The sequence below is a fragment of the Porcisia hertigi genome, chromosome 7, assembly GCF_017918235.1.
Source record: "Porcisia hertigi strain C119 chromosome 7, whole genome shotgun sequence".
NCBI lineage: Eukaryota > Euglenozoa > Kinetoplastea > Trypanosomatida > Trypanosomatidae > Porcisia > Porcisia hertigi.
This window is the reverse complement of record NC_090566.1, coordinates 306665-324700: the sequence shown is the minus strand read 5'-3', so window position 1 is coordinate 324700 and position 18036 is coordinate 306665. Positions and strand designations below refer to the sequence as shown.

The 18036-nt window shown below is 57.9% G+C and overlaps 5 protein-coding genes across 5 annotated transcripts; all 5 read right to left on the bottom strand.

The window, feature by feature from the left end:
* Positions 1 to 1004: 1004 nt before the first annotated feature.
* Positions 1005 to 4358, bottom strand: JKF63_06431 (uncharacterized protein; the record flags this gene model as incomplete). Its single annotated transcript, XM_067902381.1, has 1 exon — positions 1005 to 4358. One exon carries the CDS (start codon positions 4356 to 4358, stop codon positions 1005 to 1007), a length of 3354 nt encoding a protein of 1117 aa, XP_067759402.1.
* Positions 4359 to 5998: 1640 nt separating this feature from the next.
* On the bottom strand, positions 5999 to 7006 carry JKF63_06430 (uncharacterized protein; the record flags this gene model as incomplete). The annotated part of the gene is made up of 1 exon (XM_067902380.1): positions 5999 to 7006. The coding sequence occupies one exon, from the start codon at positions 7004 to 7006 to the stop codon at positions 5999 to 6001; it is 1008 nt and encodes a 335-aa protein (XP_067759401.1).
* A 1801-nt stretch (positions 7007 to 8807) lies between these two features.
* Positions 8808 to 12122, bottom strand: JKF63_06429 (uncharacterized protein; the record flags this gene model as incomplete). Its single annotated transcript, XM_067902379.1, has 1 exon — positions 8808 to 12122. The coding sequence occupies one exon, from the start codon at positions 12120 to 12122 to the stop codon at positions 8808 to 8810; it is 3315 nt and encodes a 1104-aa protein (XP_067759400.1).
* A 1021-nt stretch (positions 12123 to 13143) lies between these two features.
* JKF63_06428 (uncharacterized protein) lies at positions 13144 to 15126 on the bottom strand (the record flags this gene model as incomplete). Its single annotated transcript, XM_067902378.1, has 1 exon — positions 13144 to 15126. The coding sequence occupies one exon, from the start codon at positions 15124 to 15126 to the stop codon at positions 13144 to 13146; it is 1983 nt and encodes a 660-aa protein (XP_067759399.1).
* Positions 15127 to 16428: 1302 nt separating this feature from the next.
* Positions 16429 to 17181, bottom strand: JKF63_06427 (uncharacterized protein; the record flags this gene model as incomplete). The annotated part of the gene is made up of 1 exon (XM_067902377.1): positions 16429 to 17181. One exon carries the CDS (start codon positions 17179 to 17181, stop codon positions 16429 to 16431), a length of 753 nt encoding a protein of 250 aa, XP_067759398.1.
* Between the last annotated feature and the right edge of the window lie 855 nt (positions 17182 to 18036).

Here is an 18036-nt window from a genome sequence, read left to right as displayed (position 1 = left end):
CTCCCCTCCCCTCCCCCCCACTGCCCCGCCTCTTTCCCGTCGAGTGTTCCAAGAGGAAGCGTACCGTTTCTGAATATGAACCATCACACAAAAAAAAACTATTTGCACATCCTTCCGAGGGAAGGGAAGGGGGTCGGATGACGGCACACACACACACACACAAACACGTCAGGGATGAGGGTCACCGGGAGGGGTCTACTAACAACACCGCGATCCGTCGCGGGCAAATACAAAACATACCCCGCTAAGTGTGCAGAGTATCCCCCCTGTCGCGCAACAGGGGTGTGATGCGCGTGACTCCGGTGCAGACGCACAGGAGAGTTGCAGGACAGCAAGTCGAACTCATTGGTTGCGCATCCCCTTGTCTGCGGACCTCGGGGATACTCTCCGAGATTGCGACGCCATCGGTGTGAACCGGAGGCGGTGGTCCGAATGTCCCCCCGGCGACTTTTACTGTAACGGTGACCTCGCGCGGTGGAGCCGCGAAACAGCTGTTCTGCATTAGGGATCATACCGTGACGGGAAAAATGGAAGCTCCTGGAGGGACTGCCCCCACCGCCGCCATTACCCCCGTGGGGGGGAGGGGGGGGGGGGAGGAGGCCAAGGGGCAGCAAACCACCACCACCCCCCTTAGAAAAGAAACAAGTGCGCACCTGTAACGGGAATGGCGCGCTCAGCTCAACGATGTAATCCAGCGGTCAGTTATCGGTACCCCTCCCAATCCCCCAGAGGGTAGAGCGGCTGCGTATTCAATGTGGCACCCCTTGTCTGCAGAGAACGTGTGGGAACATTAAATCAAGAAGAGCAAGGTTGTGGTGTGATCCCGAGTAGCGCGCCGTGCGCCATGGGCGGGTAGTCCAACCACACTGGTGGGATAAACGATGATCGAGGATGCCCCTGCCTCCTACCGAGAACCTTCAATGACCTTTGTACATGCACCACTGGATATTGGGAGAACTCAAAACACAGTGCTGCGCCTAGTCACATCCGCAACGCCCCGGCCCCTAAGATTGCATCACGCGCTCAGATAGGAGCCCCGCCGCGACACGCTCCGCCCTTGTACGGCGGAACGCGTTCACGACGCGATTCGCATTGATGTGGTAGTGGCGCGCCTGACTCCACAAGGCCTGCGCCCGCAGCCGACGGGCCTTGTCGAGAAAAACGCCTTCCGTATACATGTTCGACGTTACTTGGGCCTTCAGCACTGCACTGCTTAGCTTCGCCAGCATCCCCCGGGCGTCCTCGTCGAGGATGTCTCCATCGAACTTGCTCTCAAAGCGCGGCTCGCAGATCGGGATGAGCCGAGATATAAAACCACTGAATAGTACGCCAGAGGCCATGACCACACAACCAAACCACTGCTCCGCTCGCAGAGGTGTGACGTCCATGAAGTCGCCAAACGTCTCGACAGCGGCAATTTGAAATAACGCACAGAAGCACAGCACACCAATGAACGGACGTGAGCGCGACACGATGCCCTCCAAAAGGTTCAGCTCATCGTACAGCTTTCGGCAATTGAACATGTGTAGTAGCGTGCCAAGCACGAACACATTAAACACAATCGTTCGATGTTGCACCCCTTGTCGCGGGCCAGCGCGGAACCACACATGCCCGTACGCCTCCACGCCCACCTCCATGGCGAGCATGTACACTGTCGTGAAAAAAATAGTAACGTGCATGCGGCGGGACACCAGTGGCGCCTTGCGGTGAATGGGCTGCCGCTTCAGGCACTCTTCGCTCGGCTCCTCCGTTGCGAGGGCCAAGGCGGCCAGGGTATCCATGATCAGGTTCACCCAGAGTAGCTGCACCGTCGTCAGCGGCGAGGAATGACCACGCGTGATGAGCGATCCAATGAACGTCAGTGCCACCGACACGTAGTTTACCGTCAGTTGAAGCTGCAGGAACTTGCGGATGTTGTCGTTCACGCACCGGCCCCACACAACAGCGCGCTGGACGGAGCGGAAGTTGTCGTCCAGCAGCACAATGTCCGCGGACTTCACAGCGATGTCCGTCCCACTCCGCATCACAAACCCAACATTCGCGAGACGCAGCGCAGGCGCGTCGTTCGTCCCGTCGCCAGTCACCGCAACAACCTCGCCGCGAGTCATCAGCATCAGCACAAGGAGCTGCTTGTCCAGTGGCTGCGAGCGTGCCATCACGGCCATGCGGTCCAGCACGGGCCACAGCTTCGCCATGCGGTCCTCGTCGCCATACGCGTCGTATACAAGGTTGCGGAAGTCCTGGCCAGTCATCGCAAGGTCACCATAGTAAGGATTAAAGATCCCACATTGGCGCGAGATGGCCACGGCGGTGTCGATGTTGTCACCCGTGCACATGCGCACTGTCACACCAGCCATCTGACACTTTAGCACGGCATCCGTCACCTCCGGGCGCAGCGGGTCCTGGATGCCGAGAAGACACAGCCACACCAGCATCTCCGTCGGCTCATCCTCAGACAGCTCAGCGCAGCTAAGCACCGTGTATGCGACGCCAATGGTGCGGTTCGCCATATCAGCCAAGGTTTTCACCTGGCCTGCTATGCGCAGACGCACTTCGTCCGTCATGGGAGCCTCGTTGCCCGCTTCATCCACGTACCGGTCGCACAGCGGCAAAATGCGGTCGGACCCGCCCTTCACATAGTGCAGCAGCGTCCCGTCCTCCTGTCGCGCCACAGCGCTCATCCGCTTCCGGTCGCTCGTAAACGGGAAGATCGTGAACCCGCGCCGCCGGCACGCCTCGCGGATCCGCTGGTGTGGCCGAGACTGCATGTCGTGTGCGTCCGCCTCCGTCATCGCAGCACGATCCACGAAGTCCAGCAGCGCGTTGTCTGTCTTGTTGCCCTTGCCTGCGACCCACTGCCAGTACGGTGCAACCGTTTGGCCCTCCTTGTCGACCGTGGCCACAACCTTCTCACTCGAGCTGTTGAGCGCAAGGCCCTCCAGCAGTCGCAAGCGGCTCCGCTCGTTCACCTCGCGCAAGGCGGTGATGGGCTGTGGAAGATCCCCTGGCTGGCTGATGCGGAAGCGCTGCATGCCAACGTACCCCTGCACCACGCTCATCAGGTTCTGCGTCAGCGTGCCCGTCTTGTCGCTGCAAATCTGCGTCGCGTTCCCCATCGTCTCGCACGCACGCAGGCGGCGCACCTGGTTGTTGTCGTCGTGCATCTTGCCCTGCGAATAGGCCAGCGCAATCGTCACGGCCAGCGGCAGACCCTCCGGCACGGCCACCACCACGATGGCAACACAGAGCAGGAAGTAGTCCAGGAAAGCGCGATAGGAGGCACCCGGCTCGTGCCGCAGCATGCGGATCGTGTTCATCAAGGAGAGAAGGACCAGCAGCAGCGCTGCAACACCGATACCCACGCGGCCGATGAGGTCCGCAAGCTCGTCGAGGCGCTCCTGCAGCGGCGTCGGCCGAGGCGCAGCAGCACCGCGCGACTCCATCAGCAGCTTGCCACCAAACGACCGCTCGCCCACAGCGCACGCCAACATGTACGCGTCTTCAGCTGTGTTCACCACCGTCCCCGTCAGGATGATCGGCGAGTCCGCATTTTTCTTCTTCGGGTCGTTTTCGCCCGTCACGCTGCTCTCGTCGATCACCACGCTCATCCCCGTCACGTAGAACCCATCCACCGGCACCACAAGGCCCGGCGACAGGCTCACAATGTCGCCGACCACGATCTCCGTCACATCAATCGTGACCTCTTTTCCTCCGCGACGCACGCGAATCGGCTGCGCGGAGTTCTCCTCCGTCAACTTGTGGAATTTCTGCTCCTTTCGATAGTCATTCACGGATGACACCGTCGTCACGACCACAACAGAGCAAATAATGGCAAAGCCCTCAATCCAGCCCGTCCTGTAGTTCACCTTCGTCTGGCCGGGATCAGGCACAGTCAAGCCGAGGATGAGTGACACAACGGCCGCGGCCGTCAGCAGGCGGATCATGTTGTCCTTCCAGGCCGCCTTGTAGATCTCCCAGAAGGTCAAAGGCGGGTCGACGGGCAGCGAGTTTCTTCCAAAGATGTGCCGCCGCTCCTCCACAGTAGCGGCATCGACGCCGTTGCCTAGGGACGTGTGAAGCGCGTTCGCGATGCCCTCCACTTTTCCGAGCTGTTCGTAGAGCGGCATCGCCTCGTTCGCACGGCCAAAGACATCTTCGAGAGACGTTTGGATTCCCGCACCGACGCCCTCGCCACCCGTCACAGTGCTACGTCGCCTGCTCGTGCGGGCGCGCACCGACGAAGCGAGATCCTCTTTTTGCAAGCGGTCAAACTCACCAACATCGTAGTCATATGTGCCGTACGAGCGCGAGGTGCTGGTTGCCGGCGTCAGTGAAACCAAACCATCACAAAACGCCATCGTTTCGGTATGTGCAGCGATAAATGCCCTCAAGTATAGACGTGTGCCTCTTCTCTCACAGTGTATGTGTGAGTGTGTGTGTGTGTGTGGAGGGGGAGGGGGGGGAAGGGGGGAGGAGGAGGGGGGAGAGTCTGCGCTGAGGTGTCTTTGACACCGCCCCTCCAGAATCTAGGAAAAAGAAAAGATATCCGATTAAATAAAAAATACTTATGGTGTCGATTGTTGCTGAGTACAGGGTGAGGCAGGAGAGGAGGGAAGGGAAGGGGAGGGGGTCCCAATAAAATCACAGAGTGGAGAACAAAGGTGGTCAGGCCAGCGGACGCGCGCAAAGAAGAAAAAGAAAAATAAAGAGTACACAACGGCTGAAGCGCCCGTTTTTGGAGTATAGAGGAGTTCTGCTGAAGAGGTCAGTTGCGTGCATATGTGGTGAAAAAAAGGGGGGCCCTAAACCTTTCTGTGACAGCTGTGCGTGTTTTGCGTGTGTCTCTATGGTGTGTGCGAGTGTGGTGGGACGCGGCGAGTAAGTCAACAACCCCTCGTGTGAGCGTTGTGATCATCCAGAAACAACACAGCCGGGACACCGTTCCTGATGCGCCTCCTATTGCCTGTGTGTTCGGAAGGAGTGCGCACGCGCCCGCACAGAGACGTGCGTACTCTAGGCATCCATTCGCGTGGGTAGCGGGGTCAAAAACTCGGCGCCTGTAAGAAAGTGCTTGAGGAAGGCGGATGGGGATAAGACCGTTAGTGAGAGCGAGAGAAAAAGCTGCCGGTTTTGTTCATCCACACTTTCCTTTGTCCTCCGTCTTCCCCCCTCCCCTCCCCCCTGCCCTGCTCGCCGCCCCCCTTCCCCTCGTCCTCCTCCCTTCCCATCCTGTGCGTTTGTGGAGTTTTTGTTTGTTTTTTGTTTGTTTTTGGTTTTTTAAGGACTTTCCCGCCATCCGTGAATGCACAGCGATATTCGCACACCAAAGAGAGACACACACTGGCACACGAAAAGGCCTCCCCTCTCCCATCCCTCCTTCTCCCTTTGATGTGCCGCCTCTCCCGCCTCTGTCCGTGAAAGCCCGTGCCTCTCCCCGCCCCACCCACTCACCCACCCCCCCACCCCCCCACCCCTCTTCCCTCCCCCACCCCCCCCCCCCCTCATTCCCCTCTCGTGGTTGCGGCTTATGCGTGAGGGAGAGGGAGAGGAAGGGGGAGAGGAGGGAGAGGGAGAGGGGAGGGGAGGGGAGGGGAGGGGAGAGGGAGAGGGGAGGAGCGGCATGGCAAGACGAACTATATTTATTAAAAATATGTGTGCATATCAACCACGAAAAAAACATCATTCCGCTCCAGCGCGCCATTCCGTTACGCTGGCTCTTTTTTTTAGGTACACCTTAACAACAACAAAACCCCAGAAATATAAAAAAAGCAAAACAATTCGTGTGGGGAAGAGGAAAGGGGGGAGGGGGGAGGGGAACCTCCCACACCCAAAACACCGGCGCTCACGGATTCACAGGCGACTAAACAGATCAACGTCGTCATCATCAGCGGCGCTTCCCCCCCCCTCCCTCCCTCCCCCCTCTTCCACGCACACACCGTAGTTTTCACTTTTCTGGATGTCCTCTCGCCTTCCTCACACGATTCTCCTCCTCCTCCTTCTACAGGTCACGCAGCATCGAGGAGTACAGGAGAGTGCTATCGCAGAGCGCATCGAGGTGGTCCATCTGGTCGCGCACATGCTTCATGAGCAACATTGTCTCCGCATCCTGGCCGACGGGCACATTGCCATTATCCTTGGTGTTTCCCTCGTAATCCAGCTTCTGTTTTAACTGATCCGTGTTGTTTCGGATAGAGCTAAGCAGCGCCTCGATGTAGTTGCTCACAGCCAGACTCTCGATGGCCTTGAAGGAGTCACCGACTTGGGCTGGCGAGACGTTCAACAGGTTCAGCTTGTGGAAGGCGTCCACCTCCAGCTTCACCGGAATCTCATGGAGCACACCCTCCTTGGTGACCCCGCTTTCTTTGGCGTACTGCGCCAGGCTGCGGCGACGCTGGTACCCGCGCTCAGTTGACACCAGCGCATCGTACTTGTAGTAGGCCGCCGTCGGCGTGTAGGCGCGGATGTGCGGGCGACCCAGCAGGCTCGTACGGAAGGGGTCGTACGTCAGAAGAATAGCAGGGAGGCTCTCCTTATGCAACTCCTGCAGCTTGCGCATCGTGCGCGTGGAGAAGGGGTTAAACCGAGCACTTGATATGACAAACTGACCAATGACGTTTGTGTCAAGATTCTCCTGACTGTACATGTTCTCAAAGATTGCCTTGTCGACGTCCAACAGCTTCCGCTCTTTGCGAACCCGCTCCATCCGCTCCTCCTCGGTCATGCGGTCATCCTCCTCGATTTCAATGGAGGGATTTATTTTGACATCCGTCACCTCCACCGTGTCCTGTAGCTGGAGACCAATAACACTGCCAAAGATATTGCGGCTGCTCGAGGCGGTGCGAGCGTTGTAGAGCAACGCGCACACGGCGGGGAAAGATAAATGTATCTCCCTTGGCACCGGGAACTCGGTCACCTTGACGCAGCCCTTCTCGTTCGCCAACTCAAACTCGAGGTCGATGTCATCCCGCACCTCAGTCACGTTTAGCCTAGGGAACCCGGCGTACATGTTGCTTTTCTTCTTCCTATGCGATCCTTGATGATATGCGCGTCTCTCTCTCTCCCTCTTGCTATTTATATGGGTGTGTGTGTGGGGTGGGGGTGGGGGGGTGGGTGGGTGGGTGGGTGGAGTGCAGTATGGAAATAAGGCTGAAGTGGAGGGGAAAAGCGAGGCGCGGGTATGTGTATACATATACATATACATATAATATAATATTGTATTATAACAAGGTCATGTGGGGGTGATGCGTTCAGGTGGCGATGAACGAAATAAAAATGTGCACACGTGTGTATGTTAGGTGGAGGAAAATGGGAAGGGAAAGTGTCCAACGCGTGCGCATACGTCGGTTTGTTGCGTCAAGTCGACCATGCGTCGTGGAGCGGAAGGGAGGAGAGATAGAAGAATATATATATATATATATAGACGGACGCGCACACAGCGAGGAAGAAGAGGTGAGTACAATGAAACCTTGCATGATACAGAGGCACAGCCACCCGCTGAGAACATGGAGGGAAAGGAGGAGAGGAGAGGAGAGAGGCCCCACATGTGTCCCTCGTAGGCCCTCTCCCTCCCCCAACCCACCTCTCCCTCCCTCCCTTTACATACCTTACTTATGCCACATCACGACAGCCCACACCACCAGCTTGGTGGCGGTAGAAACATACGCACAACAAAGCAGTGTCTGCACATAAGAACATGAGGATAAGGCATGAAAAGACTTATGGCAGGGCTGATGCAACACCGCCATTTGGAAGCCTCAATAGCCCTGTTCCATCTCCCCCCCCTCCCCTCCCCTCCCTCCCCCCCCCTGACCGCCCGTCACCGGAACGCTGGCCTCTCGCGCACACGTTCACCTGCTCGGTTAGCTGCAAGGAAAGAATAAGCCTGGTCATCCACCGAACTCATTGTGGAGAGAGAGGGGGGATCTCGGTGCGTAGACCCCTTATCGCTGTGGACTTGACGCGCACACGTAGTTTTGCACCGCATCAGCATAGTGTATGCATTTTTATCTGCCTCTCCCCGCTCATCATGGTGTGCCTGAATATGGGGGGCCCACAACGCACGACGGAGATTCAACAACCCTTAGAAAAACGGAGGAGCGATAAGGGGAGAAAAACAACTGTCGCGCCCCCCCCCTCCGTGTGTCTCTCTCTCTCCCCTCCACACACCCTGCAGGTCTCGCCGTGCGTCGGTGCCAGTAATGGTGGCATTTCCAGGAGTGGAAGAGAGTCAAACCCCACGTCGCCACACGCCATCCACAAACCCACACGCGCACATACGCCGGGGGCGGGGGGAGGGGGAGGTGAGAGAGGGAATACGAGGAAATGGGCGATTCTAAAGCCACCGAAGCAGCAATCCTAATTTTTGTATAAAAAAAACAGAGGGGTGAATTTTAAGGAAGCCCAGATCCACTACTGAGCTGCGCTCTGCCTACCCCACCCCACCCCCTCTGGACCTCTTCACCACCATACATAACACCCCACTGCTCTCTCTCCTTGTGCTTTGGCGCTCAGCACCACCACCACCACCACCACCCTTACTTTAGGCACTACAACTTTTATATATGTATGTATGTGTATGTAAGTGTGTGTGTGTGTGGAGGGGGGGGGGGGGATGGGGAATGGGGCAACGGCGTAGTCATTGTCAAACGAGCCACAGGTCAGGTAAAAATAAAAAGCACGGCTGCATCTTCACTTGAACCTCTGTAGGTATATCCCTCCATTCCCACACCACACCACATATGACCCTGTTCGCAAAAACAATATGCGGTTTCAGTGCCACCTGCGTGAGCCTCCACCTCACCGCCTGCTTACAACTGGGGCGAGGTGAGATCGACCATCTGGCGATACACGTTGCGCGACAACTCCGAAGTCATGTCACAATCCAAGTGCGCACGGCGAAAGGCGTTCACAACCCTCAGCGCTGTCACGTGCTTGGCGTAGGCACAGTACCACAGGCTTAGCACACGCGTCCGCATCGCCTTGCTCAACGCTTCCCCAGAGTGACCCCCGCGCTCGTCGGCAGTGCGCTCGATGTCTGTGGTCAGCTTCACCAAGGACTGCCTAGCGTCCTCGTCAATATTATCTGCGTCAAACTCGCGCTCAAAGTGTGGCTCAGGGACAGGTATCATCCTTGAAGCCATACCGAGCGGAATGATGACGAACGTCAGCAAAAGCGACACGCACCACTCAGAGAACCGCAGCCCGCTGACGTCCATGAAGTCGCCAAACGTCTGGACAGCGACAACTTGAAATAACACGCAGAAGCACAGCACGACAGCGCACGGCTTCGACCGCTTAAACCCCTCAAAAACGCAGACCTCGTCGTACAGTTTTCGGCAGTTGAGCATCTGGAATAGAGCACCAAGAACAAACACGTTAAACACAATCGTTCGATGTTCGCGACCGTGGTGCTCGATGCCGAACCACCTACTAGCGTACGCCTGCACCACCAGCGCGATAACCAGCTGGTACACAGCGATCACTGTGATCGTAACGTGCATGCGGCGGGACACCAGTGGCGCCTTGCGGTGAATGGGCTGCCGCTTCAGGCACTCTTCGCTCGGCTCCTCCGTTGCGAGGGCCAAGGCGGCCAGGGTATCCATGATCAGGTTCACCCAGAGTAGCTGCACCGTCGTCAGCGGCGAGGAATGACCACGCGTGATGAGCGATCCAATGAACGTCAGTGCCACCGACACGTAGTTTACCGTCAGTTGAAGCTGCAGGAACTTGCGGATGTTGTCGTTCACGCACCGGCCCCACACAACAGCGCGCTGGACGGAGCGGAAGTTGTCGTCCAGCAGCACAATGTCCGCCGACTTCACAGCGATGTCCGTCCCACTCCGCATCACAAACCCAACATTCGCGAGACGCAGCGCAGGCGCGTCGTTCGTCCCGTCGCCAGTCACCGCAACAACCTCGCCGCGAGTCATCAGCATCAGCACAAGAAGCTGCTTGTCCAGTGGCTGCGAGCGTGCCATCACGGCCATGCGGTCCAGCACGGGCCACAGCTTCGCCATGCGGTCCTCGTCGCCATACGCGTCGTATACAAGGTTGCGGAAGTCCTGGCCAGTCATCGCAAGGTCACCACGAGAACGATTGAAGATCCCACATTGGCGCGAGATGGCCACGGCGGTGTCGATGTTGTCACCCGTGCACATGCGCACTGTCACACCAGCCATCTGACACTTTAGCACGGCATCCGTCACCTCCGGGCGCAGCGGGTCCTGGATGCCGAGAAGACACAGCCACACCAGCATCTCCGTCGGCTCATCCTCAGACAGCTCAGCGCAGCTAAGCACCGTGTATGCGACGCCAATGGTGCGGTTCGCCATATCAGCCAAGGTTTTCACCTGGCCTGCTATGCGCAGACGCACTTCGTCCGTCATGGGAGCCTCGTTGCCCGCTTCATCCACGTACCGGTCGCACAGCGGCAAAATGCGGTCGGACCCGCCCTTCACATAGTGCAGCAGCGTCCCGTCCTCCTGTCGCGCCACAGCGCTCATCCGCTTCCGGTCGCTCGTAAACGGGAAGATCGTGAACCCGCGCCGCCGGCACGCCTCGCGGATCCGCTGGTGTGGCCGAGACTGCATGTCGTGTGCGTCCGCCTCCGTCATCGCAGCACGGTCCACAAAGTCCAGCAGCGCGTTGTCTGTCTTGTTGCCCTTGCCTGCGACCCACTGCCAGTACGGTGCAACCGTTTGGCCCTCCTTGTCGACCGTGGCCACAACCTTCTCACTCGAGCTGTTGAGCGCAAGGCCCTCCAGCAGTCGCAAGCGGCTCCGCTCGTTCACCTCGCGCAAGGCGGTGATGGGCTGTGGAAGATCCCCTGGCTGGCTGATGCGGAAGCGCTGCATGCCAATGTACCCCTGCACCACGCTCATCAGGTTCTGCGTCAGCGTGCCCGTCTTGTCGCTGCAAATCTGCGTCGCGTTCCCCATCGTCTCGCACGCACGCAGGCGGCGCACCTGGTTGTTGTCGTCGTGCATCTTGCCCTGCGAATAGGCCAGCGCAATCGTCACGGCCAGCGGCAGACCCTCCGGCACGGCCACCACCACGATGGCAACACAGAGCAGGAAGTAGTCCAGGAAAGCGCGATAGGAGGCACCCGGCTCGTGCCGCAGCATGCGGATCGTGTTCATCAAGGAGAGAAGGACCAGCAGCAGCGCTGCAACACTGATACCCACGCGGCCGATGAGGTTCGCAAGCTCGTCGAGGCGCTCCTGCAGCGGCGTCGGCCGAGGCGCAGCAGCACCGCGCGACTCCATCAGCAGCTTGCCACCAAACGACCGCTCGCCCACAGCGCACGCCAACATGTACGCGTCTTCAGCTGTGTTCACCACCGTCCCCGTCAGGATGATCGGCGAGTCCGCATTCTTCTTCTTCGGGTCGTTTTCGCCCGTCACGCTGCTCTCGTCGATCACCACGCTCATCCCCGTCACGTAGAACCCATCCACCGGCACCACAAGGCCCGGCGACAGGCTCACAATGTCGCCGACCACGATCTCCGTCACATCAATCGTGACCTCTTTTCCTCCGCGACGCACGCGAATCGGCTGCGCGGAGTTCTCCTCCGTCAACTTGTGGAATTTCTGCTCCTTTCGATAGTCATTCACGGATGACACCGTCGTCACGACCACAACAGAGCAAATAATGGCAAAGCCCTCAATCCAGCCCGTCCTGTAGTTCACCTTCGTCTGGCCGGGATCAGGCACAGTCAAGCCGAGGATGAGTGACACAACGGCCGCGGCCGTCAGCAGGCGGATCATGTTGTCCTTCCAGGCCGCCTTGTAGATCTCCCAGAAGGTCAAAGGCGGGTCAACGGGCAGCGAGTTTCTTCCAAAGATGTGCCGCCGCTCCTCCACAGTAGCGGCATCGACGCCGTTGCCTGGGGACGTGTGAAGCGCGTTCGCGATGCCCTCCACTTTTCCGAGCTGTTCGTAGAGCGGCATCGCCTCGTTCGCACGGCTAAAAATATTCTCTAACGGCACCTGCAGCTTGCCCATGATGGCGAGCTCCGCGGTGGTGGGAGTGCCATGCGCAGCTGACGAGACTGATACGGCGTCAGACGTGTGGAGCAGCGGGTGCTCCACGCTCACCGTGGCGACGACTGTGTCACGTAGCATGATCCGTGCACCAAAAGAGAGAGGACCTTGTGAGCTTTTGGTTTGATGTGATGTTGTTCGTGGTGTGTCACCCCTTGTCACGATTCCCACCTTCCGGAGGCGGCGCGAGCGAAGGCAATGAGCGTCACACACGGGGGGGGAGGGAGAGGGGGAGGGGGAGAGGGGGAGGGGGGGGAGGACGCAAGAAAGAAATGTGCTCGAAGATAAAATGTGCACGCCGGTAACAGGGGGATGTGACCCTTCTGCTACATCTGAGGCTTGCAGTTGAATAGAAGCGTAAAAGGAGCGATAGAGAAAACCAGAGAAAGAAAAAGGCACGTGTGTATGGGGGGAGGAGAGGAGAGGAGGGGAGAGGAGGGGGCGAAGAGTTCACACACACACACACTATATATATATATATATATCACTATACGGAAGCACGAGAAACCTGGAACTGAAGAAACCACGGGACTCAGGCAATAGCCATGTACACACACAGAGACGAGGAAGAAATATGGGGAGGGGAAGAGAGAGATGAGTGAACAACAGTGTACTCGCTGGATTAAAGAGGGATCGAGTGGTGTGTGAAGGAGAGAGCGGAGTTCGGGGGAGGGAGTAGGATTGGAAGGAGGGGAGAATAGAAGAAAAGCAAGGTGCACCAGAAAAGGACTTAAAGCATCGTGTGTGAGCGGCGTATTACGGAGTGGGTCCATGTGTGTGTGTGTGCGTGTGTGTGTGTGTGCGTGTGATTCTTATTATTTGACCCTTCGGTACGGCGGGCAGGCGATTGTCTGTGCCCACGCAGATGGACAGACAGACGGACAGAGACAGAATACGAGGAGAGTCGTGGTGAGCGAGAGGTGGAGCGCACTATACGGAAACCACACACACACACTCCCCGCCCACCCCCTCCACTGGCATTAAGCAAAAAAAAAACATCAACGTTAACACCAGGAAACAGCAGCAGCAGCAGCAGCAGCAGCGAGACAACAGCATTACCACAGGAGCTCCCTCTCCCTCTTGTGAACACACACACACACACTTACACCGTCACGGTTCCTGAAAAACACATCATCCCGGGAGACAGAGAGAATGAAGATGGCGCCGCAGCCGCGCGGACCTCGCGCATCACCTCTGCCCGGAATCTGGACAGCTGTGCAACAACGCGAAGAAGACGCTCATTCTCAACCGCTACACGCTCACACTCTGCCAAGAGATCTTGTGCGCTGCCCTGGCGCCGATCGACCGGGACCATTGGAGTTGGCTCCAACGACACCTCCATTGCCATCCCAAGAGGGGCCGCCGCCGCCGCCGAGAGAGTGGCCTGGACCGCAACGTCTTGCACAGCAGCGGCAACGGGGCTCCTTGTGGCGCTGCTGGCCAACACGTCAGTCACTACATCCGTCTGGGACCAATTCTCCCTGCGCCGTGCCAAGGCAGCCATCGCGCCAAACTCATCTGTAGTCCTACCTGAACTATTGTCTGCTCGTGCGACTGCACTGGTCTCCTCCACCCTCGCAGCGGCAGCGAACTGCTGCTCCTTCAAGAGCCGCACCTCGGCCTCCAGTGCACGACGCTGCGACTCGCCATCCTCCACAACGTCGCGCACCTTTGCCTTCCACTCCTCCATCTTTTCTCTGAGCCCCTTCAGCGTGATTGTCGCGTTGTCTCGCTCCTGAACAGCGGTATCCAGTTCCTCTTGCAGGCGACTTATGTCGGCCCGCAGCGACTCAGCCTCCCTCGCGTGCTCGGCAGCAGACGCGCTCACAGCGGCATCGCGTTCCAGCTGGGCGGCATCAACAGCGGCACGCAGCAGATCCACCTCGAGCTGCAACTCTGTAATCTGACGCTTGAACGCCGCACGGCACTCCTCCACCTCGGACCTGGCGGACTCCAACAGCGCCTCACGGTCGCGCTGCGCCGTCTGTAGCGCCATCTGCAGGCCACTCACCTCCGCGCGCAACACCTCGGCTTCGGCTAGCAAACCCTCTTTAGAAGCATCACCCGCGTTGGTGAGAACCTCCAGTGCCGCCAGCTTCGCCTCAAGCTCCTCGATCCGACGCTTGTCCGCCAGCATAGCGGACTCGGCTCGCTCCCTCCACGGAGCTAACTTGGCGTGCACGGCCTCCTGGAGCACATTTGGTGGAATGTCTGATGCAGTGATCTGCACGGGCGGGACAGACAAGGCGTTGTCCGACAGCGCTGCTGATGGAGGGGAGGGCTCTGGGCCAAGGACTGCTGGCGACACTGTCATGAGGGATTTCTCTGGGGTCGATGGGGCAGCGGTAAACGGCAACTGAGGCTGGAGTGGCAACTGGCGATGCTCTTGAAGCTGAGACCGAGCTTGTTGGAGCTCTTCTCTAACCATGCAAAGCTCTTGTCGAAGAGCGATTACCTCAGATTGCAGCTCTTGCTGCTGCTGGTATGGGGCCACGATAGGAAGCGCTCCAGCGTCCGCTGGCGGAGCCGAGGCATCTCTGAAAAGCACGCCTGACAGTACATCGGAGGGCAACACTGGGTCGGGCGATGGGGCCGCTGCCGCTGCCAGTAGAGCTTCGAGGCTGCGGATACGCTCCTGATCAGCCGTCATGATCGTCATAACTTTTGCCTTCCACGCGTCCACCTTCGTCTGCAGTTGTTCATACTCACGTTGTCGTTCCCGCAGCTGCTCCTCCAGCTGCGAGACACGCAAGGTGTGCTGAAGCTGCTCTTCCTGCAGTGTCGGCTGTTGTTCACACCGCTGTGGTGCAGAGGTGGTAGCAACGGTAGCTGCACCAGGTGGAGGTGAGCTAAAAACGGATGGAGGTGCACTCGAGTTGTTTGGAGGGAGGCTCGGGTGGCCTTCCGGGGAGTGTGCGAGGCTCTCCTCCACGGGCGCGCCGGTGAGACTTTCTATAAATGCCTCCATGGAAGATAGACGCATGTTCTTCTCGCGGATCTGACTCGCCTGTTTCTTGGCAATGTCGATGAGCTCCTCACGCGGCATGGTGCCGAGGTCGACCACATGTGTTCGCGACGCTCGCATTTCGATGGTTTGTTTGTTTTTTTTTCTTCGTTTGTTTTATCGTATTCGCTCAATCACACCAGAAGGATTCGCGCACACCTCATGTATGCTTGATCGGTTCGGGGAGGGGGAGGGGGAGGGGGTAGAGGAAAGGGGGGGGGCAGACCACAGAAAAGTGTTCAGAGTAAGAGAAAACGCACATGAAAGAGTCGGCACGCTCCCTTCCCATCCTTCCCTATCTTGAGGTCACACCAAAGAGCCGCTCAACACGAACGTGCTCAGTTGGCAGTATAGTGCGAAGCTTGCAAGAACAGACGGGGGGCAAGGAGGGAGAGGGGAGAGGGAGAAGGAGGGGAGGCGGAAATAGACAAGAGAACAAAGGACGCTAAAAGATGTCAGTGACGCCCCCCCCCCACCCCACCCCGTTGTGTGTGTGTGTGTGTGTGTGTCGGAGAGAGGGGGAAGACGATTTGATTGAGAGCAAAGAAATAAAGAAGGGGGTAAAAGATATCCCAGTGAGTTTGAGAAAGAAGAGAGAGAGAAAGAGGGGGGAGTGTGTCCAGTGCACCCTCTGATTCAGTCGCCAAAAAAAAAGCCCAACGGTCGTGTCGGTGTGCCTCTCTCTCTCTCTTCCGGTCCTTTTTCAGACTTCGGTTTTTGCCTCCTTCGCCTCGAGGAGTTGACTGCCATCAAACACTGTCGCGTTTTTTTTGTTGTTGTTGTTTGGAGGATAGAGGGGGACAGTGATTAAGAGGAAAGGAGGAGATGGCGAAGAAAACAGCGAAGTTAAATCATGGGGGAAGAACGGAAAGGAGATATCATGACTTACAGCATGCCACACACACACACACACAGAGAGAGAGAGAGACACACACATACACAACTGAAAACTTAGAGAGAGTGGTCGTCTGCCTCCTCATCCTCCACCCCCTCTCTCCATTCCTGTACCTCCCTCTCTTTTTCTGCCTGAACATTCGCTTCGCCATCCATACCGGGGTGTTAATGGAGAGCGGGGCGTAGGGTGTGACGCGTCACGTTTGTGCGTGAACACCCGTGCACTGTGAATATGTGCGTGTGTGTGTGTGTGTGTCTCGGGGGGATGGGGGAGTCACAAAGAGAGGGAGAGAGAGCAACGCGACCACGCCATCGACATTCCGGAATCCCCCTCACCATCTCCCGCCCCAGATGCCCCGCACACTCGTGCGACGACACACACATGAGAATTGAAGTCAACGCCATTTGTCCACCCCCTCTCCTCGTCCTTCACCCTTACTTATGTCATAAAACGTGGCCGAGAACGCACCACACACGCGCTCGAAGGAGCTACAGAATAGCTGACACGGTGCCCAACACAGTCACATCAAGAACGAAGTCCTGCGGCACTGCGGGCTTTGACTCACCATCCGAAGCCCCACCCGCCTCTCCGTGCCGTCGCTTGCCGGTGTGTACGTGAGCCGCACCGTTGGCAGCCGCACGAATGCCCAGGGTCCTGCCACAGGGCACGACAGTGAAGCTCAACTGCACTCGCTCCATCTGCGTACGCAGATCGATTCTAGCGAAGGCGGAGGCAAAGACAGGTGCAGCGACACCGCGGCGTGCCTCGCGAGCCTGTGCATTGAGAACACGCTTGTCATATGGCGTGGACAGAAGCGCCGCAGCACCAGCGTGCGCGGTGGCGGCGGCCGAGGACGAGGTCGAAGCAGTGGAGGAGAGGGAGGCCCCGAAACCGTCAAACCTCAGTGGAATTATCGCGACAATGTACGACTGCGGCGAACGGCTCAGCTCCCCACGCACGTGTGCGTGAACAACGACATCCGCAGCTGCGACCACGCCGTCGAGAGCAGAGCAGGAGGAAACGCCTTCAGTGCGCGGTTGCTTCAGCGCAGGTTTGCCAGCAGACGCATGTACAGGTTGAAGCCGCACGTGAATGCCGGTGATCTGCAGGGTAGACTTGCCAATGGGGTAGGGAACCGCCAACGTCTGTGCGGCAGCGGAAGCCTCACTACTGCGCCTCGAGTTCTGCTCACACGCACCCCGCAGTGAAGGAATCTGGAAGCCCAAGATGATTGGCTTCATATGGGACGCGTAGGGGGGGAGGGAGGGAGAGAGGGAGGGAGGGAGGGAGGGGGGGATGACGATGCCTGCAGGTATTTAAACGCTGCCTCTTGAGTGAAGAGGGCGCGGGAAGAGAGAGTTTATGATGGTTCGTGTTAAGCCCACACAACGAGCTGCAACACTCGTCAATGCTAAAACGTGACACGCTCAGTGTGCGTGTGTGTGTGTGTGTGTGGTGATTGGGCAGGGAGGACGAGGAGGTGAATATAAAGCAAAAAGAGAGAGAAAGAGCGCGCACACACACACACAAGACTGAGAGAGGCGAACATCCCTGTGTAAAGGCATGCATGCGTGGGCGGGAACCCGGCAATACCAGCGCCTCCCTCCCTTCTTACCCGCGCAGCCCACTGTGGATGTCCTCTCTCCCTCCCCCACAACAGACCAGAAAAACAACGACGACATGCTCTCATATATACACACACACACACACGCCTACATACACGTGAAAACACGCGTGATCAGTGGGGGGAGGCGGGGGGGCCTCTTCTCCTCCTCTACTCCCCCTCCCCCTCCCCGCCCCTCGCCTCTCTCTCCTCTTTCTTTTCAATATAATATTTCCTTTAAAGCTACGTTTTCTGTTTCTGTTTTTTATACGCGAGACACCTTTGTTGTTGTTGTTCGCATTACGTCTCCCCCTCCCAGACACACACACACACACGCACGCATGCACGCGCAGAGAAGAGAAACGCACGTAGGCGCTTACATGTAGATGGGGGCGTGGGTTGGCGAGACTTAGCTCATAGCGTTGTCCATTCCTTCAAAGATGTTCTCTTCACTTCCTATTGGTTCGTGTTGGAAGAAAAAGCAGAACGATAG